Source organism: Delphinus delphis, chromosome 2, assembly GCF_949987515.2.
Source record: "Delphinus delphis chromosome 2, mDelDel1.2, whole genome shotgun sequence".
Taxonomy (NCBI): domain Eukaryota; kingdom Metazoa; phylum Chordata; class Mammalia; order Artiodactyla; family Delphinidae; genus Delphinus; species Delphinus delphis.
Window position 1 is genome coordinate 88,239,946 of NC_082684.1, and position 25,995 is coordinate 88,265,940.

A 25,995-nucleotide genomic window follows, 5' to 3' on the forward strand; every position below is an offset into this window, starting at 1 on the left:
TTCTCTTATTGCTTTAAATATAGTCTATATATCAGTGATTCCAAATTTAGTCTAGACTTTTCAAGCCTAGACTTTCCCAGACCCTTATATTAAACATGCCCTTATATCACGTGGTCATTTCACCTGGATGTCTCATAGGCATCTCAAACTTGGCCTATCCAAAATTACCTGCCTGATCTTTCTCCCAAACCTTCTCCTCCCTCAGTGCTGTCTATATCAGATAATTATATCTCATCCCTCCAGTTAATCATGTCAGAAATCTGAGAGTAGACCTTTCCACTACATTCTCCTCAACTTCTATAAGCCAATCCCCTACCAAGTCCCATGGAACCTACCTCAAAAATAAATCTATCCTCTTCACTCCATCTCTACTTCTACCATTTGTCTAAGTCCAAGTTATCATCCTCAGCTGACATGTGGGAGTAACCTTTAACTCCACGTCCGCTTGCTTGCACTCTTCTGTGCCAGCAGCACGGCCACCACTACCACCAAGCGCCTCTCTCCCCTGGATAGTTCTAGATTAAAATTCCTGCCCTCTTAGTTCCTTTTTCTAACCCTTCTTAATCCTTTCTTGAGATCTGCTAATGGCAGGTATATTACTAGTTCCTTGGGGAAGCCCATTAATCTCATCCATTACATATGGATTTTACTAGTTTTACTCTCATTGGTAACCTTATTTCCAAGGTCTGCAGGAAACCTCATGGTTTCTTTTTGGTTTTTTGTTGTTGTTGTTGTTTCTTTCTTTCTTTTGTTATAAATAGCCAGGTTTGAGTAATTGAATAGTTGATGACCAAATGGAGAAATCCGGAAATCAGAGTTTTATAACTGTTCTGATCTTTGGAACACTAAGGCGCCTTAGCACACTGATTTTTCTTGTTGGTATACTGTGTAAAATTCCAGATCTGAAGTAACCCTGTATCAGTGATAGGATGTTCCGTGGGCTAATGTGTCCCTTTTTCTGGATATGTGCCCCCAGAAGATATGCATCCTGTGATTTAATTTTTAAATTCCAAATACGTTTTCACAGCAGAATTTTACTGACAAGTTGTTGAAGTTATATTCAGTGGAGAGAGTGCCTAAAAGTGCCGTACTGTTTGGGAAAGTTAGGCAGAAGCCCAGAGAAGCTGTGCTAAGCAGGCCACCAGCAAAGGCAAAGCCAGCATTTTATCCCTTATTCAGTAAAATGCCTAAAAAACCTGTTGCTCACCATTGTGGATGCTGGTCTCTGTTAGGAAATTATGTAGAAATATCACAAGTTTAAATACTATAATAACAACTTGCTTTTTTGTTTTAAAAATGTCAGTTTCTTAAGAATCCTTATCAACTCACCATGTTAATTTTTCTATAAAGGGCCCTAGTCATAGAATATATTTTTGAAGGTATCTCCTGCCCTTCCAAATCTCTTGGTCCTCAGCCAACAACCTTCAAGAGAGTTTCAAAGTCCTATTGCTCAGGAGAAAACAAATACCACTCCAAGTGTGGCAGTTGTGTCATTATTTTAGTGACTCTTGCTTTGGTTCTGGTGTTCTGTTTTCTTAATTTAAAACTCAAGAAGTGTCTACTTCAAGTAGTCCTCAGCTCTTAAGCCATTCCTGGGGCTTTCTCCATCTTCAGTTTTCATTGGAAACACATTCTGGGAGACTGTGATGAAACTCCTCAAGACAAGGAGGGGAGGCTGAATTTTAAATTCAGGTGCATGAGCGAAGGCAGGCAACTCCTAGTCAGTCATCTCTCCGAGGCCTGCTCAGGAGCTGAGTGCAGGAACAACCTGGGGAACAAGCCAAGCACAGCCACACCTTGTGGGAGGTGTCTCAAAGCAAAAACAGGACTAACTCTGCAAGTCCCCTGCAAAATCCATCCCACTGCCTGTTATACCTTGTAATACGCCCCCGCTCCCCCCGCCACTTCCCTTTTTGTCGTTATTGGCATTCCAGAGCTTGATCCATGTTCATCATCCAAAAAACAATTTTGTTTTTGAGATCCTACACTGTACAGAACACTTTACCAGGTTCTGTTTAAGAAATGAGGCCTGGGACTTCCCTGGTGGTCCAGTGGCTAAGACTCTGTGCTTCCAGTGCAGGGGTCCCGGTTTCGATACCTGGTCAGGAAACTAGATCCCATATGCTGCAACTAAGAGTTCACATACCGTGACTAAAGATCCCACATGCTGAAACTAAGACCCGGGGCAGCCAAATAAGTAAATAAATAAATAAAATATTAAAAAAAAAGAAAAGAAAGAAAGATATGAGGCCTTAGCCTCAGTGGTCTTCCAGTGCATCTTCAGAAGGAATGAGTACTGGTGAAAATACAGGCTGTGTCCCATATGTGAGGCCTGCAGTAGGTGCCGCACTGAGACATCTTCAAGGAATGAGGTGCTGGGGAAAGTGTCCAGGAGGAGGTCAGAGGATCTGGTAGAGTGTCTGGAGGAGGAGGAAAGGCTGTAGGGAATGAAATCCCTACACTGTCTTCAAAGTCTGAAAAGGAGGGTGGGGCCTTTGCAGACTTAGGCCTTTCTAGAGGGTAGCTCACTCCCCTTAGAGTAAAACTTCACTATTTGTTGAAGGGGAGAGAGGCTTCAAGAAAAAATCTGGGCAGAAATCCTGCTTCTAATATAAGAAGCAGAGCTGGTTAAGAGAAAGTGGCTCACAGATTTCATTTCACAGCTCCTTTACACTGATGTGTCAGGCCTGTGGGATGACGCACCAACTCGTTCATTCACTTCTGGTGCCAGGCACTTTGTGGATGCTGGGGACATGGGGCCAACATGGACACTGCATCAATGCAGGGCCTGTTTCCCACTTGTAGACCGTGCCCCACCTGCAGCCTCAGCATTATCAATGCTAATAATACTGACCCTCAGGCCTCAGCTGCGACTAGACTTTACTGCATCAAAATCTCGGTGCTGGTCCTGAGAAACTGCCCCACATTGCCCATCCCCCTTATTCTGCAGCTAAAGTTTCAGAACTCTGGTCTGGGGGGGGTTGCCTCTGCAGACTACTTTCAGGGCAGATTGGACCCCTTGGATGTGAGACAGACAAACAGTGCAGGTGGATCTGGGTTGGCCTTTGCCACCCCTCCCTACCCCTCCCCACCCACTCCCTACTCCCTCCCTACACTCTCTACCCCTCCTTACCCCCTCCTCCCCAGCCCCCGGCCCCCCTCTCCCAATCCCCTACCCCCAATCCCCCACCCCACGCCCTTCCCTGGCTTGCCATGGGGAGGGAGCAGGGCAGTCCCGCCCCGCCCCGCCCCTCCACGCAAGCCCCGCCCCGGCTGTCAGGGACTAGGAAACCCCGCCCCGGGCCGGGCGCGCGCTCCCAGGCAAAGCCCAGCCTACCGCCCCTTATCCCCAGCTCTGCACGGGGTCGCCAACCGAACCACCTCAAGAGCTGCGGATTGCAGCCTCGGCGGACCCAAGAGGTAGAGAGCGACATGGCGGCGGCCAAGCCCGAGAACCTCTCCCTGGTGGTACACGGACCCGGAGACCTGCGCTTGGTAAAACTGGAATGGGAGTGGGAAGTCTTGCCCGTTCCTGCCCTATTCACTTCCAAGCGCAGCCGCGGTCTGAGCTGGCCAATTCCAGCGCGGTGCGGGCCCCACACTGCGCGCCCAGGCCGTCCAGATAGGATCTGGTTACCATGTTGGGGGGAGGGGCACGGTAGGCGGTTAGTTTTAAGGTGCTAAGAGCAGGGTTCTTGTCGCGTGGCCTTCTGGAACCGAGCCCAGTGGCCGGCACGTGGCCAGAACCCAGGAAGGTTGCAAAATGATTGAAGCCTTCTCCCTCCTTTGCCAGCTGCAGATTCATAGTCCAGCCTCTTGTCATTGCACTTTGCAGAAGAGATACCAGAGAGGCTGCCTGGTTTAGAGGACACGTACTGAACTTCTCTGAGTAGACAGTGCAGGGCAGAAAGGGGGGCCATAGGGACATTTAAAAGCTGTGGAACTCGTATTTAATCTTTCATGCTTGGGGCTGATAAAACCTCCTTTGCAGGATTATTATGATCAGCGGAGTACCTAGCACTTAATAGATACTCAGAAAGTGCGAGCTCCTTCCACTTTCCTGCCAGCACAGGCCTCCATCTCCAAGACTCTTGGTGTTCGCCATGCCTGTTCCAGATTTCTGGATCTTGATAGTCTTCATGTTCTAAAGCTCCTTTCCTCCTTACCTCCCGTAGTCCACATCTGGTTCATGTTCCAGCCATTTTCCTTCCTGATGCTGCTCCCCTGTCCCTTTAAGAGCATTATGTGTGTGTCTTCTCCACTCCAGATCCTGCCTCTGCTCAGTGGCTCATGGGGCCAAAGTTCTGGGAGCTGCAGAGTCAGCCCTGTGGTTGTGCCAGGGCTCCCTTGACAGAGCCCTTCGCAGGTGGGCCTGGGCAGTGGGTATGTGGGACCAGTGCCGGCCATCTCTGCTGTTCCCTAGCACTTCCTTCCCCCTCACAGAGAACATGCGCCAGGGTCTAGATTGGGGAGACTCAGAAAAGTATCCAGATTAGCAGTTCTTGACTGTTTGAGAATCTGTGGTCTCTCTCCCCACAGAATGCAAACAGATGGAGTTTGGCAGCAGTTTCAGAGAGTTCATGGACTTCCTTTAAGCCTCTCCTTCATAGACCCTCTAGAGGTCTCTGAACCCCAGACTAGGAACTCCTGCCCAGAGCCAACTCATCATTTCCTCAGCTGGGAAAGTGCCATCTCCAAGCTGACAGGCTTCATTAGTTAACAGAGCCCAGAAAAGAACCCAGAAGTTCAGACTCCCATTCCAGTGTTCTTTCTACTCCCCTTGGAGCTTCCACCCAAGGTCCTGAATTAAAGTGACACTATTAGTTTTTATTGCTGCAAATGCCAGATGGTATTATGAAGAAAGGAAAGTGGTACAGCTCTACACAGCTTACAGAGTGATTTCAAGCTCAGTCCTGCATTCTACAAACATTTACTAGATGAGAGGGTGCCTGCCATGTGCCAAGCACTGGGCTGGGGGTCCAGAGAGGAGGAGGAGAACACAGCCCCTACCCCCAAGCTGCTCTAGGGAGTCAGACAGATGCTGTAAACAATAAAACTGTGTGAGGGTTTTGATGGAGCATAGAGAGTAAAGGCCTCACAGGGTGCCCTTGGCCCAGGGTAGAGGCTCTGGAAGAGATGGATGCTACTTAGCTGTTTCTTGGACGGAAACTGGGGGTCATTCATGTAAGTGGAAGAGCAAGTGCAAACTAAGTGAAGTACAAAATTGCAAGTCTTGTTTACAGGTCCTGTAAATAGTGTGATGCACTGAATGCACCGGTGGTGAAGCTGGAGAGGTAGATAGGCCCTGCCTCTCCATCTGCTCAGGGCCTGCCTGAAAGTCATGCACCTAATAATGAGCAGAACTGTAATTACAACCCCAGTATCTGCTTTACCTTAATTCCTAAACTCAGGCTCTCCCACTGCTCAGCCACTGTTTATGTGGCTCAGTAGAACAAAGCCTTGAATAAAGAAGAGGGAGGGTGGGGAGGCTCACCTACAGTTGGTCTTATCAGCTGTGCCTTAGAATCCCCTCCTGACTGAATTAGGGGCTGGGTTGGGGTGAGTGTATCCTAAAGAGATGAGAATGTGATAGGCTGGAGAATGTAGCTTATGGTTGTGGGATGTGTACGCTAACTGGGTGAAAGGGTTCATTCAGGGTGGATTCAGCAGGACCCCAGCTCTGTTGGAGGTGATGGGGTTCATTTACTAGACAAAGGAGAGTAGATTAAAATGATGAGATCAGGCTTGAATTTAAGATGTCTCTGGGACAGGACATTTTGGGGTCTCTGAGAAATTACCTTGGTTCTAGGGATCTGGAGACACTTGCAACCCAACACAGACCCTTCTGGCCCTCACCACTCCTTCCTGAGCATGGTCGTCCCCCAGCGCCTCCATAGGGAACTCCCTGGTAGGGTATCTCTGCCCTTGCACCCCCTTCCTTAAAGCAAATAGGCTAAGTGGTTTGGGGTTGAAATGGGGTTAGACCTGGGCCACTTGAAACTTGTCCCCTACCTACCAGGAAGGAAACCTGACACCCAGCCTTCCTCCTACCTGCCTGTGGAGAAGGCAGGATTCCCTTTTCTTTCTCCAAGCTGTGGCTGCAGGGAAGGAAAAATTAAACTCCTTCACTACTAGGTAGCTAGTGATCACCACAGTCCCAGCAAGGGCGGAGGCCTTGGGCCTTGGGGACTTGGGCCTGCACAGTGGTTTGGGCCTTGGGGCATTTATAAGTTGGGTGGTAAATCAGAGAGGGTGGGAGTGTATATACACATATATATACTGAGAGACTGTCCGTTTCTTTATATCATTCCTTATCATGAGGACTTAGGACTCCTATATCCCCTCTTCCCCACACACACACCATTTTAAATAGAGAACGTGTGGACTTTTAAGGAGCAGTGGAAGAGGCGACCAAGCTGATGCATAGAGACGAACAGCCTATCAGCAAACAGTGTCAGCTGGCTGAGATCTCTTCAAATGGAAACAGTAACGAGGTCACAAGCCAGGTTGGGGCCAGAGTGGAGTTTAGCCCCAGCTCTACTGCTTCTGGTTGTATGACTTGCCAAATTACTTTCTGCTTCAGTTTTCTGTCTGTATGATGGGGATGATAGTAGTACTCACCTCTGGGTTGTGTGAGGATTAGATAGTATCGGGGAGTAAGAAATTTTCCTCTACCCTTCTAGGTTCTTCTGGCAGGTCTAAGAATTAAATTGACATGAGACAGGGGAAAAACAAAAATTTATTAACATGTATACATGGGAGAGGCCCAGGAAAACTGAGAAAGTTGCCAAAATGGCCAAAGCCCTCACCGTAAATACCATCCTCAGCTAAAGAGAAAAGAAGATGTTGAGGGCGGGGAGAGTCACTTATGGGAGGTTGCCAGGAAAAGCACAGAAAACAAGGGTAAGGTTGTTATACAGTTTTTAAGTCATTGCCTTCTCCACTGATGAGTTTCTAGAGATTAGGTCATACTCCTCTTTTTGGTACTTTGAGGGAGACACCCTTATAAGTGGAGATTTCCCTTACAAATGTGTCACTTGGGTTTTCCGAGCTTTTCCCAAATCTGCTGTTTCTTAAAAAAAATAGCCAGCTTAAAATAATTAATATGCCCTAGAGACATATTTTGGGATGGCAAATTCTGCTCCCCTACAGAATTCTCTCTCTGAATTACTAGTTCATAGAGTTGGGATATCAAATAGTCAAATTAGTTTTTCTTTGAAGAAGCTGTTTGATGGGATAGTTTGTGCTTCACAAAGTATCAGAGATGAAGGACCAATTTTATTTTTATTTCCTGTTGGCCATGGACCAATATGTTTGTACCAACATTTGGATGCTGCAGCGATGTCAGAATGCTGTAAACATTTCTAAATGCTCCTATCAATTTCTGTGCATATTGCATCACCTATCAGGGCCAGTCCATGGAGCATACTGAGTACACATTATCTCCCTTATTCTTGATGGCCAGCTCTATCCGATTCCAGGCATCTGGACAGGGAGAACAGGAGCAGCGAGGTGGACACCATGCAGGGGATGTAGTCACATTTTTGTTTTATGATTAGCTGCATGAGAAGAGAACAAGTTAAAGGGAAAAGAATCATTTCAGAGTGATGGGTTAATGTTGTTTAATTACAAAGGGCAGAGAAAATAGTGTGTCAGCATCAAGTTTAAACATTAATCAGAGTACCATGAAGATATTTCTTAGAGGTTTTGCTCTGTGAGGAAATGTATTATGCCAGGTGTCAAAAGAATTGCTTTGAATCTGTAATGATATTTCAAAAAGTAAGATAATTCTGTATCTGTAATACAGCACATTCAAGGCATCCCCTCCTTGCATATACACATTGCTGTTAAGATTTTGGGTGAGGAGGAGGGGATTGTAGAAAGAGGAATGGTCCTAAATGTCAGGTCTCTCCCTGGTTTTGCTACTAGTAGACAGAGCTGCTTGCTTCTATAGAATCAAATTAAAGGGCCCTGAAAGTCTTCAAGGAAAAGCTGGGTTAAACTGGGAGATTACTGTGAGTGAGGAAATGCAGGCCACTTAACCCTTTAATACCTGAGCTAGACTTATAAGTCAGAGGCAGTTGAGGCTGAAAACAGAATCTAAAACTCCTTCAGAAAAAGAGAAAACTAGGTAGTAGCAAATAGCCTAAAGAAATGCCTCCTTTCACTTTCATCTTAATTATGTTTCAACAATAAGACAAAACCCAACCAGATAAACAATAGGCAGTTAAATCCAGCAAATACTGCCATCTCTGCCAACTCCTATGGAAGGGCAGTGCCTTTGTCTGCAAAAGGCCAAGAAGTAGAAAGCTAACATTTTCCCCTAAAAGCAGGAGGAACAGTAAACAATACCACAAATAGGATTTTAACATTTTATGTAATAAGTCCCAGCACTACTAAGAGACCTGGTAAAAGTAACCCTGTTCTGTGGGGAAAACTAGAATTATGGATGGATGTGGGGAAAATTTCTTTTAAAATTGCATGATAGAGAAATTACGGAGGAAAAATACGTACTCATGTATACCGTATTGGCGTCCACTTGTTAAGTCTTTTAGTGTGGCTGTTAAAGCTGGCAGTTTTCCCCAAACCAGATTTACAAGAAGAACATTAATTGTTGGAGAAAATATGGTTGGATTTTGTGAAGTGATATTCAGCTCAATAATGTTTTAGAAATGTAAATGTTCAGTTACATAGACCTGAACACAATGAGCACTTAATCAGTGATACTAATAGGCTAGAGCATCCAACCAAGCTCAGAGTCTTCATATTTTCGCTTTAAATAAAGAAGCATCTAATAGGTTCATGTATAGTTATGTTCATACATTTTGAATTAGGAGGAATTTTTTTATAGTTTATTTATCACAGCTGAGAAATAATCCTTTAACCATCCCATATGGATTCAATTGTAGGTGCTGGGGAAACTCAGGAGAGGAAGGATGGTGAGGATAGGGAAGACTTTTTTCAGGAAGTCATTGTTTCTCTCCATGTTCATGATTCATGTTCATGAGTCTCTGTCCCTGACCCATGCCTGATCCCCAGTCCCGGGAGTACAGCGACCTATTGGACAACCCCACCTGGATGTCCCCCGACACCACAATCCCAACACACCCAAACCTAAAATCTCCCTGAGTTCCCACAGGAATTAGAAAGTCATTCTAGATGTCTCCCTTCCCCTCACTTCCCACCTCCTGTGCGATCTCAGTGAAGAAGGAGGGGAATTGGCCAGTGGAGAAATGGCCCCCTTGAGGTGAGGGAGTGAGTGTGCGGTGGTTTGGGAATTGCAGGAGGTTTGCAAGGAGGCAGGTAGCCCGCAAAATGAGGGGTTTAGGATTTTGCAGGGCCACTGGGCACTTTAAATGAATTTGCATTTTAGAAAGATTGTTATCAGCAGGAGGCTGGTTGGAGCCCAGAGAGCCTGGGCTGGAGGCTGGAGACTGGCTCAGTGAACTTTGGGAGAGTGTCTGACCCTTCTACTTTGACCCCGAGTTTGCCAGGACAGGACCAATGCGGCTAGAACAAAGCCTTTTAGGATAAAGTGGCCAAATGGGAAACCTTTGGATTTTCCTCCCACCCTCAAAACACCCTTCAAGCCCTGAAGGGAGGGGGAAAGTTGAGGAGGGAGGGAAGCAAAAGTAAGATTGTCTGCTCCGCTGTCCTTAAGGGTGTAGGGCAGCCAGCCAACAGGTTGACAGGAGACCTGGCAGGCAGAGCAGGTGGCAAAGGTGGGCTGCAAGGACCTAGGGCAAAACTGGCCGCTTTCTCCTAGCCCTGCCTGTTGTCCCTTACTCTAAGGCAGGGAGTACGGCTTTTACACTCAACTGATAGAATCAAGCCTAAAAACACTGCTGGAATCCTACTTGACTTTCTTCTGAATTCCAGCCTTTTAAGGAGCAGTCAAGTTCTCTTAATATAGACGTGAAAACAAGAGAAATACAGCTTTTCCCCAAAACAATTTTTAAAAACTACCCTTTTCAAGAGGAAACGGACAGGGTTGTCCAGAGCTGGTTCAACCGTATTGTGAGCTGATTATACAGAAAGGATTTTGATTTTATTTCTTTTATAATAAGAGCTAATTTATTTACTGTGAGTCGGGCACTGTTTTTATTTTGTTTTGGCCGTGCTGCATGGATTGTGGGATCTTAGTTCCCTGACCAGGTATTGAAACCTGGCCCTTGGCAGTGAGCGCGAGGAATCCTAACCAGTGGACTGGTGGGGAATTCCCAAGGGCACTCTATTTTATGATTATCTTCATTATACAGGGGAGGAAATTGAAGGCACAAAGAGGTTATGTAACTGCCCTGAGGTCACACAGCTCCTGGAGGGGAGCCTGGGTTTCAGCACAGACAGCGATTCCAGAGTCTGAGTTCTTCACCACTGTACCAGCTATGTTGTCTGGAGGAGGGAAAGGGCATCTTCTAATTTCTCCTCATGTTGAGGCCATTGCTGCAATCCAGGCGAGATGTACTGAGGGTGTGAACTCAGATGTGCAGCTGGAAGTTGAGGAAAGGGGGCCAATAGTGTATATTCAGGAAATATATATTTAAGCTAATTGGAGAAAATATATTTAGGAAAGGCAAGATAACATTTAGGATGTGAGAGGCACTTGAGATGATTCTGTGTTCCCACAGAGAGTTCTTCCTGAAGTATTTCCGTGATTTATTTGTGGTGGTGGTGCCAGTGGTGGGGAGACCTGAAGGTCATGGAAAGGAGAATATGTAAGTTAAGTATTTCAGTGAAAAATGCTGTAAAACTTACATAACTCAGTAAGGAACGGTTACTCAACTCCTCTTTATCCCCTTGTCACTATCACTCACAGAAAGATAAGAAATCCTGTTCAGGAAACTATGAATATGCCTGATTACAAAACCTTTGGGAATGAAGAAAGGGGGCAGGGGGTTAAAAGTGAAAGTTCCCGATCTCAGAGGAGCTAAGAAATTTTGATACATGAAAAATAGGATAAATGAAAGAATATCACCACCGTAATCTGAGACAGAAAAGGAGATTAAGTAAACAGGATTTAGCCAACATCATACCAAGGAACCATAAATGAAAAGCAGGGTTTTTTTAGTAACCATGCTGTAATAACTTTTGAAGACCTTGTGAGCCCTGCAGCCACGCTTAGGATAATATTTCCAAACTTAGAGACTGGTCTTAACATGGTCTAGTGCTTAGGTGGCATGTCTCCTGCAGAGAAGGGAGACAGGAGCCAAGCTGAGCTGTAAGGGTGATTAGAATCAACAAGAAAGAGAAAAAAAAGTTGGTTTTCAGGGAGAGGTATTTAAGTTCTCCATAATGTGTGTTCTGCTACTAAGGAAAAACCAGGTTATCGGCACAGCACCCTCTGGTGTCCAGGAGAGACGCTGCAGCTTTGCCCAGGTGGTAAGGGCAAAGTTGGTCAGCTCCGTTAATTCCAACAGACATTTACAGTAGTAATCTCTAGTGACCCAAGGGCAACTTGGTGTCCCCAACTGTGGCTTTGAGTTTGGATCTTACCACCTTTCCACCCCAAATGGGGTGTTTGGGCCTGGCCTGGTTGTAGCCAAGGATGTGAAGAGTATGCTGTGGAATTCCCAGTGCCCGGGAAGCTGCCTACTAGTGTCTTTAGGGGGCTATGAGGGTGGGGGAGAGTACAGTTCCATGTTTGAAACAAAAGGCCTTACTTACTCTTTAGTTTCAATTTAACCTGCAATTTAAAATTTTACTCTGTGTAACAGAAGCAGAACTTTACACAGCAGTCCCTGATACTGTGTAATGCCAGATGTGGAACCAGCAATTTTGAGAAAGGTTTTGGTGACAGCCAGCTATCCGGAGTTGCCGGTCCTAGATGGATTCCCTCCTTCCCTCCCTCCTTTCCTTCCTTCCTTCTTTCCTCTCTGCCTTCCAAATTTATTAAGAGATGAAAAAGCTGCCTCTTGACCCCACGTGATGCTGCTTTGGATGCAGCTCCATCATTTACTACCTTAGTGTTACTATAGACAAATTGCTAAATCTCCCCATTCCTCAGCCTCATCATACAAAAAATGGGGTAATAATAAAGGCACTACATAGGATTGTCCTACGGATGAGCTGAGGTGATGCATACACAGCACTTAGCACAGGACCTGACAAAAGGAAGTTGGTCAGTGTTAGCTAATCAGCATTAGCATTATCCCTTTGACCTTTGTTTCACTGGAGACAGGGAGTTCAGATAAGCATTGAGCTGTTACAACAGAAAGGGCTGGTAATCTCCAATGAGCAAGAACCTCAGACTTCCTGTGGAAATACTGTTATGGAGGGTGATTATTTAACCAGTGCAAGCCCCCCAGGTTTGGAGCAGGGCACTGTACCTGGTGCCAGAGATGGAAGGCATAGTCTTTGGCAACTAGGTACTTACCTTGCTAGCAAAATAGCCCTAGGATTATTATTATTTTTTTATATTGGAGTATAGCCGATTGACATGTTGTGATAGTTTCAGGTGCACAGCAGAGCGACTCAGCCATACCTACAGATGTATCCATTCTCCCCCAAACTCCCATCCCATCCAGGCTGCCACATAACACTGAGCAGAGTTCCCTGTGCTATACAGTAGGTCCTTGTTGGTTAACCATTTTAGTGTACATGTCGATCTCAAACTCCCTAACTATCCCTTCCCAGCCCTAGGATTATTTATTGCTACCCATAAAAGTATCTGGGGGAGGCCTTCTGAAGGAGGCAAGGTTTGAGCAGTGCTTCCTCCCAGAGCACTGTGCATTAGGCCCAGTTCCAAAATACTCATCCCCTGATTGACTTTCCTTACATCACCACTGAAGGAGAAAAGGCAGATTCTACCTTGGGGGTGCAGTGGGATGCAGTGAGGCAGACTTGGGAGTCAGACACACCTGGGATTAGACCTGGTTTATCCACTCTGGCCATATGACCTTGACCAAGTTATTTAACTTCCTAGCCTCAGGTTTCTCATCTACAAATGGTGGCCATGTGCCATGATGTATGTAAAGCCCAGTAGACTGTCTGGCACAGTATGTACAGTAAACACTTTTTTACATCCCTTCTCCCTCTTCTTGCTTGGCTGCCTTCAAAGAATTAATAAAATGAACACTTGGATTTGGCTACTCACTGCCCTTCCTCCCTGTCACCAGGAATTTCCTAGCCAGTTGGCAGTGGGAAAAAAGCTTGGTAAATTATCATCATCCTCATCATAAATAGCTGTGAACACTAGATTGCTTTTTAACTCGGTGAGAGTGGGCAAAATGCAGGTCCTATGTGTTCCCAAGGGGCCTCTAAAACACCACATGGGAGGTTTTGGAAGAGAGTAAGTAACAACTATTGGTCTGTGCGCTGATGTGAATGAGCGGAGCACACACACTTTCTCCAACCTGTCTAGAGACAAAAACCCTCCTGTGCAACTGCCAGAAACACCTCATCCTTGCCCTGTATGAGTTTGCCAGACCAAACAGATCTGTATTTAAGGATGTATTTTCCACATTCCATATTAGAGACCCAGAAGCATCCTTTCTCCCAGGGTGTGCAAGTAGTATACTTTTTCTTGGTCCACGGCAAATTGCACCAGTGGGTGGGATGAGGTCAGAAGTTAGAGTCAGCAGTATTCAGGGTAGCCCCTCAGGCATCCACCCAGCAGCAGTATGGTCTGAGTCTGTGTTAATTATAAGAAGAATTATTTGAATGAAACTTTAATTTAAAAAAAGATTGAAAATGTTCATAAGGTAAAGTTGTTGTGCATACTAAATGGTTTTTCTATTTTGTTTCCTTTAGGAGAACTATCCTATCCCTGAACCAGGCCCAAATGGTAGGTCCTGGGAATACTTGCCTTATATTTTATTGTTCCTTATTGTTTACCCTGGAGACACATGTGCATTGCTCATTTAGCCCTCTTTTTCTACTGTTTATTACTTAAAAGCCTCCATTAAAAACTATGCTTTTGGGCTTCCCTAGTGACGCAGTGGTTGAGAGTCCGTCTGCCGATGCAGGGGACACAGGTTCGTGCCCCGGTCCGGGAAGATCCCACATGCCGCGGAGCGGCTGGGCCCGTGAGTCATGGCTGCTGAGCCTGCACGTCTGGAACCTGTGCTCCGCAACAGGAGAGGCCACAACAGTGAGAGGCCCGGATACTGCAAAAAACAAAAACAAAAACAAACTATGCTTTTGTTAGGCTTTCAACGTAGTCCATTGTCCCCAGCGTGACTGGATAGATTCAATCTGGCTGCTACATGAAATAAAAGAAACAGTGGTAGAACCAAGAGAGTTACCGTATCAAACTGCTGACTTCTCCCAAAGAGTTTTTGACATAAAATTCTTCAATTTATGGACCAAAGGCAGAATTGTTCCTGTTTTGAACTAATGACAGAGTTACTCTGTCCTCTTTAAGCCAGAGGTTGGCTTATATTTGTGTGGCTTACATTTGGGTGGCTGAATCATGTCCTAACCCTAATCCAAACTTTGAAATGGAGTGAGTCTATAGATCTTAATCTTTTAATTACAAAAGGGAACACCCAGGAAGGTCCAGGAAGACCAGGACCTTCTGTCCAGTGGGGATGGGAGGGGCTCCATGCAGCCCTACCCTACTACCCTAATCAACCAGGAGCAGAAATCGGGTGAGCACACTGGGGCAGGGTTCCCTTCACCTTTGCTCCACTCCTTCTGGCCGAACCTGCTGAGCTGAGCTGACATGCACGTTTCCTGTACTTTTGGAGGTCATGCCACCCTCTTAGCTATGGCAGATCACAACTGACAGTTCTCTAATTCCTTCCATCTCTGGAGTCCCACAGCAGGAAGTGAGGCTGGTGGTAAGGGGCAAAGTGTCTATAGATAGCTCATCCCACACCCAGCCACTCGGTTCTCTTTCTGTCCTTGATGAGTTGGGGGTGTGCTTCCCCACCTTGTCCCACCTTACCCCAGAACTGTGGCTTCTGTGTGAACATCAGATTGAAGGCAGCTTTCTTAGAGCCTCTAGAGCTTTGCTACTCAAAGACCAGTTGGGTTACTGATCTATAGCAATAAGAATACAGACAATAGCTGTTTCTATCAGTGTTTACCAAGTAATGTATATTTAAGGCTCAGTGTTTTTACTGAGATATTACGTTCAGAGAAGTGAAAGAGACACTTCATTGTGTTCTGAAAAGTTGGTGTGGATTCCAGAGGTGGCAAAAAAAAAAGGGGGGTGGTGGCTGTTTTGGATCCAAAGGATCCTTTACTGTTTCTCTCTCTGGAGCAGCATTCTTCTCTCTTTCTTGCCGCCCTTGAATTGGAAGGGGAAATGATGGTAAATTTCAGCTAGAGTTCTAGCAACTCAAATTTAATCTCTTATTATAAATTGGTAACTTCACAAGAGGAAACTCTGAGGTAATTTTCCTAACTTGGATGACTTTTCCCTACCTTTGAACTCAGGATCCACCCTGCCACTTCTTACTCTGTTCACCAAAGCCAAGGATGAAGGAAGTTCTACAGAGCCACACCTGTTGGATCTCCCATGGTTTGTGGCAAGGGCAGTGTGTAAGACATCTGAGTGCAGAGCAGAGCTTTGGGTATCTTTGTCTTTCTAAGGCAGAACTTTTTCTCAGGGAGATATTTTGTAATGTGGTAAACTCAGTCAGACTAGACCAGTAATCCTTTGGGATTTAATTCAGCAAAGGGGCTCAGTAGCATCATTATTGTAAACTTGGAAAACTGACAAAAACAATATCACCAAATCTCACTGTATTCAAAGCTGTGAAGGAGAAATGCCAGTTGAAATCTTTGGATGGTTTAAATTAAAGGTGCACTTTTGAACAAAATAACAGGCATGAAGAACTCAGCCTGATAGCACACAAAGTATTGGCAAGCCTAGATTGTGCCAACCTCTCATGAATGGTTAAGAATTAAGCATAGCATATTAATTGTCTGGAAACAGTTATCTCCTAGAAAACAGTTTTTTTCTCTTAGGTAGTTGACACACTTCTTCCTACTAACAATATCTTTCATTCGGTACTAATCAGAGTTCTCCAGAGAAACAGAACTGAGAGAAAAGTTATTATTTATATTTATTTATATATAGATTTACTTTGATATAGAGAGAGACAGGGTGGGGGAAGCTGCCTAGTCTGAAATTTGTAGAGATAACCAGCAGGTTGAAACTTCAGGTAAGTCTTGTGGAGAATTCCATCTCCTTCAGGAAACCTCAGAATTCTTTTAAGCCCTTCAACTGATTGGAGGAGGCTTATCCACAGTGTGGAGAGTAATCTGCTTTACTCAAAATCTACTGGTCTAAATGTTTGTTTTATTGAGGTATAATTGACATATAACGTTATATTAGCTTCAGGTGCACAACATAATGATTTGATATCTGTATATATTGTGACGTGATCACCACAATGTCTAGTTAACATTTGTCATCACAAATAGTTACAAATTTCTTTACCTGTGATGAGGACTTTTTTTTTTTGGCTGCATTGTGCGGCATGTGGGATTTTAGTTCCCCGACCAAGGTTGAACCCGTGCCCCCTGCACTGGGAGTGCAGAGTCTTAACCATTGGACCGCCAGGGAAGTCCCGACGAGAACTTTTAAGATCTATTCTCTTAGCAACTTTCAAATATGCAACACAGTATTATTAACTATAGTCACTATGCTGTATATTACCTCCCTATGACTGATTTATTTTATAACTGGAAGTTTGTTCCCTTTGACCTCCTTCACCCATGTCACCCACCCTCCACTCCCTGCCTCTGGCAACCACCGTTTTCTGTATCTATGGAGCTTGGTACGTTTTTGTTTTGTTTTGGTTTTGGTTTTGGTTTTACATTCCGCATATAAGTGAGATCATAAGGTATTTGTCTTTCTCTGACTTACTCACTTAGCATAATGCTCTCAAGGTCCATCCATGTTGTTGCTTTTTTTTTTCCTTTTTTTTAAAAAATTTATTTATTTATTTTTGGCTGCATTGGGTCTTAGTTGCTGTGCATGGGCTTTCTCTAGTTGCAGCAAGCAGGGGCTACTCTTCGTTGCGGTGCGCGGGCTTCTCATTGCGGTGGCTTCTCTTGTTGAGGAGCATGGGCTCTAGGTGCGTGGGCTTCAGTAGTTGTGGCTCGCGGGCTGTAGAGCGCAGGCTCAGTAGTTGTGGCACACAGGCTTAGTTGCTCCGCAGCATGTGGGATCTTCCCAGACCAGCACTCGAACCTGTGTCCCCTGCATTGGCAGGTGGATTCTTAACCACTGCACCACCAGGGAAGTCCCAAGATTTCCTTTTCTTCTGACTAATAGTCCATTGTGTATATATGCCACATTTACTTTGTCCATTCATCCATCAGTGGACCCTTAGATTGTTTCCATATCTTGACTATTATAAAGCTGCGATGAACATGGATGTGCTTAAATGTTAATCACATCTAAAAAGCACCTTCACAGCAACATCTAGCATTTGACCAAACAACTGGGCACCGTATCCAAGCCAAGCTGATGCATAGAATTCGCCCTCACATGCAATTATTTTGCTCTGTGGAAGCTTTCTTGCCTTACAAGACTTAATCAAGGTTGCTGTTTAGCTTGTTTTTCTCTGTGATCTAAATCTTGTACCTGGCCTTTGAAACCAAGCCCTCTCCTTCATCCAGAGGAAAAACTCCAGGGTGCCTCAGAGGGGCAGAGAGGTCCTTCCCTCCCTCACTTGTTTTTTCCTTCTCCTTTATCTTATCAGAGGTGCTGCTGAAGATGCATTCTGTTGGAATCTGCGGCTCAGATGTCCACTACTGGCAGCATGGTCGAATTGGAGATTTTGTTGTGAAAAAGCCAATGGTGCTGGGGCATGAAGCCTCAGGAACAGTCGTAAAAGTGGGATCATTGGTCAAACACCTAAAACCAGGTCAGCAAAGCCCTTCAGCCAATGGATTTGTTTATTCATTCAACACAAATATCTGTACGTGATTTCTCAGGGTCAGGCCCTCTGTTAAACACTGGGGATACAGCAGTGAACAAGACAGTCTCAGTTCCTACACACATGGATCTTATGTTCCGCAGGAGAAGGCAGCTGGGACAGACAGTAAATTAATCAAAATTGTGTTGAGGGCAGCAGAGGAGAATACAGGGTGCGATCAGTGTATACTACCCTCCAGACCCCTGGCTTGTCTGAGGAAGGACAATTAGTTCAACACCTGAAGGCAAGTAAGAAATAAGCCAAGTAAAGGGGAGGGGAAAAACGTTCCAGCCACAGGAACGACAGAATGCCTCTACATGCTAAGAACCAGGGCCTTCTATGCAGCATTGATCTTATTGGATGACTGGGAAACCACCAATATTTTTCTAGATTTGCTTAATTCAGGGAGGAATTCTCAGCTGTGGCAGATTGTGATGTTCCCCAACTCAGTGAATTAAATCCAAACTGTCTTAGAATAGCCAGCTGTTGACTTTAACCTTCCTTTCCTGATGAGGCCACTTAATAGCCTGGGGATGATGGATTATTTAGGGGAAGGAGGGAGTTCTCAGGAGGTGCCGTCCTGTGTTATAAGGCTCTCTGAGCCTGGCTGCATGGTGAGGGATCCACTAGCTCTGAAGAAGCTAGACATGTGTCTCATTTGGGAATGTTAAGTCAGGCCCTTCATTTGTCATCAGTGAAGTCGAGAAAGCCCCTGAAGTTTTGCAGGGTTATCCCAAAATGGAAGGTTCATAGCTTCCAACAGCCACTGATTGGTTCTTACCTGTGGGACAAGGTCTCTAAATATAAGTCGTAATAGGAAGTGGGCTTCTCTAAATTTAAGTTATAACAAGCGCTTAATCAGCATCTACAATGGGTCCAGCCTTGTGCCCAGTGCTTTGGAGGATATAGAAAATTGAGAAGGTATGATCCCTGGATGCTTCAGTTTAGTTGAGGAGACCAGATATCAGGATATACATAAATACTTATATACATAAAAACCTATATATATATACATGTGATTATTTTAAGTTGCTGATCTCTTAAGTTTAAATGCATTTTAACAATCCTTCATTTTTACTCCCCCAATCCAATGTTCAATGTTTTCAACATCATATTTTACATATTTTTGTTTTGTGTATCCCTTAATTTCTCATTATAGATATAGATGATTTTACTACTTTTGTCTTTTAACCTTCCTCCTATCTTTATGAGTGATTGATCTACTATCTTTACTGTATATTTGCCTTTAACAATAACATTTTTCCTTTCATAATTTTCAAATTTCTAGTTGTGGTTTTATTTTCCACTTAATGAAGTCCCTTTAACATTTCTTGTAAAGCCATTTTAGTAGTGCTGAACTCTTTTAGCTTTTGCTTGTTTGGAAGACTCTTGATCTCTGTTTCAAATCTGAATGATAGTCTTGCCGGGTAGAATATTCTTATTCCTGGTTGTAGATTTTTCCCTTTCATTACTTTCAATATATCATGTCACTCCTCTCTGGTCTGCAGAGTTTCTGCTGAAAAGTCAGCTAGCTGGTAGTTTCATAGGAGTTCCCTTGTATGTCACTAGTTCCTTTTCTCTTTAAGTTTTGCTTTGGGTTGATCTTGTTTGAGAGTCTGTACTTTCTGGACCTGCATATCTGTTTCCTTTCCCATGTTAAGGAAGTTTTCAGCTATCATTTATTCAAATAAGTTCTCTGCCTTTTTCTCTCTCTGTTCTTTTTCTAGGACCTTTATAATGTGAATGTTAGTATGCTTGATGTTCCAGAGATCTCTTAAACTATCCTTGTTTTTTAAAATAAATAAATAAATTTATTTATTTTGGGCTGCATTGGGTCTTCGCTGATGCACAGGGGCTTTCTCTAGTTGTGGCAAGTGGGGGCTACTCTTTGTTGCGGTGCATGGGCTTCTCATTGCAGTGGTTTCTCTTGTTGCGGAGCACAGCCTCTAGGCATGCAGGCTCAGTAGTTGTGGCTCGTGGGCTCTAGAGCGCAGGCCCAGTAGCTGTGGCACACGGGCTTAGTTGCTCCACAGCATGTGGGATCTTCCCGGACCAGGGCTCGAACCTGTGTCCCCTGCATTGGAAGGCAGATTCTTAACCACTGTGCCACCTGGAAAGTCCCAAACTATCCTTGTTTTAAAGAATTTTTTTTTCTTCTACTACTCTGTCTTCCAGCTCACTGATCCATTCCTCTGTATCATCTAATTTGTTGATTACTTCTAGTGTTTTTTTGTTTTGTTTTGTTTTCTTTTTGGTGGAAAGGAAAGCTTGCTTTATTTTGGATGCGGGCAACCAAGGTGCGGGGGGGGGGGGGGGGGGGAGGGCGGACGCCTGTCCAAAGGCCGACTCCTCCCTCTGACAATCAGTTGGCTACAGCTTTTATAGACAGAGGGAGGGGGCTACATGCAAAAACAGCACAGTCGGCTCTGACAGTCATCTTGAAACTAATCATGAGGTGGTCTGATCAGGGTCATCTTGATTTAAGTACATTTAGGCTTCAGTTCCAGGGTCGGTTTGTTCCCATTTCCTTGAAGCCAGTTCTCGGAGTTGTGGCAGCTTATGTCATGGCTTCAGTCTGGTCATCATGTAGTTAATATTTTCCACCTGGAAGGGGGTTTCAGTATCTATAAGACAGCTCACAGGATATGGCTCAGAATATTACCTATAGCCCTTGAGAAGGAACTAAAGTTCCTTGAGTATGCTTAATGACTAAATTATTATTATTTGTTCTCCTTTGACTGTTTTCCTTTGTTTCTGCATTTTCTCACTTCTCTCATTAAACTTATTCTTTGGCTGAAGTTTTTCCACAGACAAAAGGCAGGCTGAGGACATGGGGAGAAGGACCATAGTAGGGTCCTGCTCTGTTTCAACATTGTCAGATCATATTAAAAAATGTTGTCTATAGGGAACCCCTTTTAAAATATAAATATTTAAATAGATTACAAATAAAAATATATAAAACGTTAGCATGCACACACTACTCAAGAGAAAGCCAGTGACTATATTAATATCATAAAACATGTAATTCAGAGCAAAGAATGTTACAAGGGATAAAGAGAAGTATTACAAAAATTCACCAGAAAGACATAATAATTCTATATTGATGTACCTAACAGTAAAACTTCAAAATATACCAAGGAAAGACCTACAGAATGAAAGGAGAAATAGACACGTCTATATTTATAGTTGGAGACTTCAGTATTCCTCTCTAAAAAAACTGATAAAACAGGAAGATGGAAAAATCAGAAAGGATACGGAACACCTGAATAATACTAAAGTCAACTTGACCTAATTGCCATTTTTAGAACATACCACCTAAAAGCAACAGAATGCACATTTTTTTTCAAGTACACATAGAACATTCACCATGATAGAACATGTTTTGGGAAATAAAACCTCAACAAATTTAGAAGAATTTAAGTCATACAAAATACATTTTCTGATCATAATGGAATTAAACTAGAAATCAATAACAGAAGGATATCTGGAAAACTCCCAAATATGTGGAAGTTAAATGACACTCATCTAAATAAACCACATGTCTAAGAAGAAGTCACTAAGTAAACTAAAAGAAATTTTTTTGAAATGAAAGGTAATAAAAAAACAATGACAGTTGTGGGATGTGACTAAAGTAGTGTCTGGGGGAAGTTTATAGCATTCAATTCTTATATTAAAAATAAGAAAAGTCCCAACTCAGTATCCTCGTATCCTACATGAAAATAAAAGTCAGATGGAGTAGTAAATAACTTTATTCAGAAAGACAAATCTTCTAAAACTATTATAAGGAAATTTGAGAGGGAGCTCAAGGGAAGATTGTAGGGGTACAGCACAGTTTTTGATTTTCCATATTACCCTGCTAGTGTTGGAGAGTCTCCTGCAGAGGCAGGGGGCGGCTGTGGCTCACCGCGGGGACAAGGACACTGGCAGCAGAAGTTCTGGAAAGTACTCCTTGGCATGAGCCCTCCCAGAGTCCGCCATTAGCCCCACCAGAGTCTCTAGTGTATTTATTTTTAATTTCAGTTATTGTATTCTTCAGCTCTGTTTGGTTCTTCTTTATATTTTCTAACTCTTTGTTAAACTTCTCACTGTGTTCATCCATTCGTCTCCCAAGTTCATTGAGCAACTTTATGATCATTACCTTGAGCTAACTCTTTATTGGGTAGATGCTTATCTCCACTTCACTTAGTTCTTCTGAGGTTTTATCTTGTTCCTTTGTTTAGAACATAATCTTCTATCGCCTCATTTTGCCCAATTCTGTTTTTGTTCCTATACATTAGTTAGATCAGTTTCATTTCCCAATCTTAGAGAATTAGACTGATGTAAGAGATATACTGTGGGGCCAGCAGCACGCTCCCTCTGGTCACCAGAGGGGTATCACCTATGTGGGCAGCATGGGGCCTTCTGTTGTGGCATGCTGACTACTGTGGGTTGGTGGGTCTGGTTCCTGGCCTAGTTGGCGGCCATGCCCTGCTTTGTGCCAAGGCTGCCAGCCACTGGTAGCTGAGGCTGAGTCCTGGCATGGCTGGCTGTGCAGCCTGTGGGGTCCTGGGACTGGTTCTGACTGGTTGGTGGGCACGTAAGCCCTTTGCACTAATAGGCAAGAGGGAGAACTCCAAAATGGCACTTGTTAGCACCAGTGTTCTTGTGGTAGAACAGGCTCCCCCAAATTGCTGCCGCCACCATCTATGCTCCCAGAAGGAGTCCCATTTACCTCCTGCCTCTCTGGGAAGCTCTCCAAGATTAGCAAGGGGTTCTGACCCAGCTGCCTTTTAAATTACTGCCTCTGGGCTTCCCTGGTGGCGCAGTGGTTGAGAGTCCGCCTGCCGATGCAGGGGACACGGGTTCGTGCCCCGGTCCAGGAAGATCCCACATGCCGTGGAGCACCTGGGCCTGTGAGCCATGGCCGCTGAGCCTGCACGTCCGGAGCCTGTGCTCCGCAACAGGAGAGGCCACAACAGTGAGAGGCCCGCGTACCACAAAAAAAAAAAAAAAAAAAATTACTGCTTCCGTGCTGGGTCTCAGTGTGTGAGATTTTGTGAGTGCCCTTTAATAGTGAAGTCTCTGTTTCCTACAGCCCCCTCTGGCTCTCTTGTACAAAAGTCTTGTTGGCCATCAAAGCAGATGTTTTGGGGATTCGTCTTCCCAGTGTATGACCCCTGGGCTGGGGAGCCCGATGTGGGGCTCTGACCTTGGATTCTCTTGGAGGAGAACCTCTGCATTTGTAATTATTCTCCTGTTTGTGGGTTGCCTACCCAGAGGTGTGGGTCTTGACTATACTGTATCTCTGCCCCTCCTACCCATCTGTTGTAGTTCCTTCTTCATATCTTTAGTTGTGGAAAATCTTTTCTGCTAGTTCTCATTGATAGTTACTCTGTAAATGTAATTTTGGTGTGCCTATGGGAGATGGTGAGCTTAGGTTCTTCTTACTCTGCCATCTTGGTCACATCCTCCTGCCTTTTTATCTTATTATTTGAATTTCCTCTGTGATAGTACCAGCTCAGATAATTATAACTGATAAATTCAATAAAGATTGTTATTAATGCTACTATATATTACTACTACTACAATCACCATCAATACTGGTACTTTTAATGTGTACTTACTACATACCAGGACTACACTATCCAGTAAGTCCTTTGAACACAAAAGACTTATAAAAATAGCTTAACATGTCTCTGCTTGGTGAAGGGCAGACCTCTCACAGGTTCTTCTCAGGCTCCTAACACAGTCCTCAGGCACAGGTGGGCCCTAACTCTGTTAGTACGCCCTCTGGGGGTGGGGTGGGGATTGGCTGGGAAGAGACTTGAAGGAATGAAATTTCTGAGGTAGTGTTAATGTTCTTTGTCTTGATGGGAGTTTACATTACACAAGTGAATGCCTTTATCAGCTTCGTCTAATGATCTACTTAATATTTGTGCATTTTGTCAGCATCTAAACTTTACCTTAATAAGGAACCATAAACAAGTTTTGAAGTCTAATGATATGCAAGCTGAAGTATAATGATAGGAAGCTGAGTGATGTGTACCCATGTGTGCAACCTACTTTGAAATGCATTAGAAAAGAAGATGAATTGATGGATGGAAGAGAGATGGATAGATGGGATGGATATGTGATAAAGTGAAAGTAGCAATTTTTTTTTTTTAAGTACCAAGGATCTTTATTCTCAGGGCTGATATTGAATCTGTGGTTGCAGGTAATATGTCACTATTTTGAGAATAAAATTTCTTGTTATCTTCATTCTTTGCAAGTCTTCAGCCACAAAGTTACACATTATTCTCATAACAAGATAAGTGAATCAGGCTAGAAGGGATTAAGGAGGTACACTGATGATGATAAAAGCAAAGGGGAGCAAACACTTCTACAAGCATATTGTCCCAGTTACCTTGAAGGTTAAGTTTCAGATTAATTTGTAGCTAAATGTTAATTGAAGAAACCAAGTTGAGAACATCTGGGTGCTCACCATACAGTTCTTTCAACTTTGCTGTACATTTGAAAATTTTCATACTAAGAAGATGCAAGAGCCAATTCTAAAGCTGGGTTTCCAAGTGGGCGTAGTGAGACACAGAATAGAAGTACAATAGAGCTGGCCATTCACAAGCCTGAAAGTTGCTCTGCTGTACCCGTCTGAGGCCTCTGTGGGTCATTTGCCTTAGTGGTTCTGCTAACCAGGAATCAGTTATTGTCTAGGAGACTGAACATAAAACATGCCATCATTATGACTCCCTTCAGCATATTATCAAAACAGGTGAAGAAAAAATGCCTGCAAATTCCACACACTAGCCACCTCTTTCACAGCAGTTTGAAATGGGAACTAAACCTGGCTTGATGGGACTGGTTGTGTGTTTCCCAAGCTGGGAGGTGGCTGTGGAGCTGGAGGGGCAAGTTGGCTTGTTCCATGAGCCAATAAAAGAGCAGGCAGGCCAAATTAGCCTGTGAAGAGGCGGACTGGTCATTTTCTTCCAGAGTGTATGTGCTGCATTTGGTATTTCCTTTGCAGGCACTAATGGGCTGGGCTTGCCTGGCGTACCCTGGGTCCCCAGTGGGGAGGGAGGCTCATTCGGCCAGATTCCCCTGCTGGCATCTGTCCATGAGCACGTGTCTCTTCACAGCATCTGCCTGTGCCCCTGCCTGTGTGTTTTTTTCCCCCAGGTGATCGTGTTGCCATCGAGCCTGGTGCTCCCCGAGAAGCTGATGAATTCTGCAAGATTGGCCGATACAATCTGTCACCAACCATCTTCTTCTGTGCCACGCCCCCTGATGACGGGAACCTCTGCCGGTTCTACAAGCACAATGCTAACTTCTGCTACAAGTTAGTGCCCATGGCCCAGCTGTGCCACCTGGGACCTCTTCTCCAATGTTTGTTTGGTGCTCTTCTAGTTTCCTATAGTGGTTTCTTCATTCTTTTTAGCTCATAATTCTAGACATGAGGCATCCCTTGGCAGGCCTGCCCTTCTTGGAGGCATTGAGGGAGGGTAGCCCGACTAGGGCTAAGACTGACTCACAGTGCTTGCTTTTTAGTCTTTCACTCTAACTTTCCCTCACCTAGAGCCATAATAGAAAACCATTGCTGAAATCACTCACTCCTCTCCAGCCATCTTGGAGATAATTTATTGTAGTTGTCCTCCATTATTGGTTTCCACTGCAGCGACGAGAAAGAGATCTTGTAACAGTAGAAACCTCGGCAACAACTAGGATTTACTGTGGCGTGGAGCCAGGGCAATTTGAGCTTTGGGACCCTGGATCCACTGCCTCCCAGTGAATGACTTTGAGGAAATGACTTAACCTTCTTCTGCTTCAGTCTCTTTTTTTTTTTTTGCGGTATGCGGGCCCCTCTCAATGTTGTGGCCTCTCCCGTTGCAGAGCACAGGCTCTGGACGCACAGGCTCAGCGGCCATGGCTCACGGGCCCAGCCACTCCGCGGCATGTGGGATCTTCCCGGACTGGGGCATGAACCTGTGTCCCCTGCATCGGCAGGTGGACTCTCAACCACTGCGCCACCAGGGAAGCCCTGCTTCAGTCTCTTTTAGTCACTTGGAGATTAAATAAGGCAATGCACATAAAGTCACAATTATTGTTTGTTTTTTTATTTATTTTTGGTTGCGTTGGGTCTTCGTTGCTG

At 44.4% G+C, this 25,995-nt stretch overlaps 1 protein-coding gene across 1 annotated transcript in view; it reads left to right on the plus strand.

Annotated features, from left to right (window-relative positions):
* The first annotated feature begins 3,213 nt into the window (after positions 1-3,213).
* Positions 3,214-25,995, plus strand: part of SORD (sorbitol dehydrogenase) — a 35,870-nt gene continuing 13,088 nt past the window's right edge. The window contains exons 1-4 of the mRNA XM_060005159.1: positions 3,214-3,495; positions 13,750-13,783; positions 17,661-17,825; positions 25,026-25,185. Coding sequence (XP_059861142.1) covers positions 3,214-3,495; positions 13,750-13,783; positions 17,661-17,825; positions 25,026-25,185 — 641 coding nt within the window. The remainder of the gene's footprint in view (positions 3,496-13,749; positions 13,784-17,660; positions 17,826-25,025; positions 25,186-25,995) is intronic.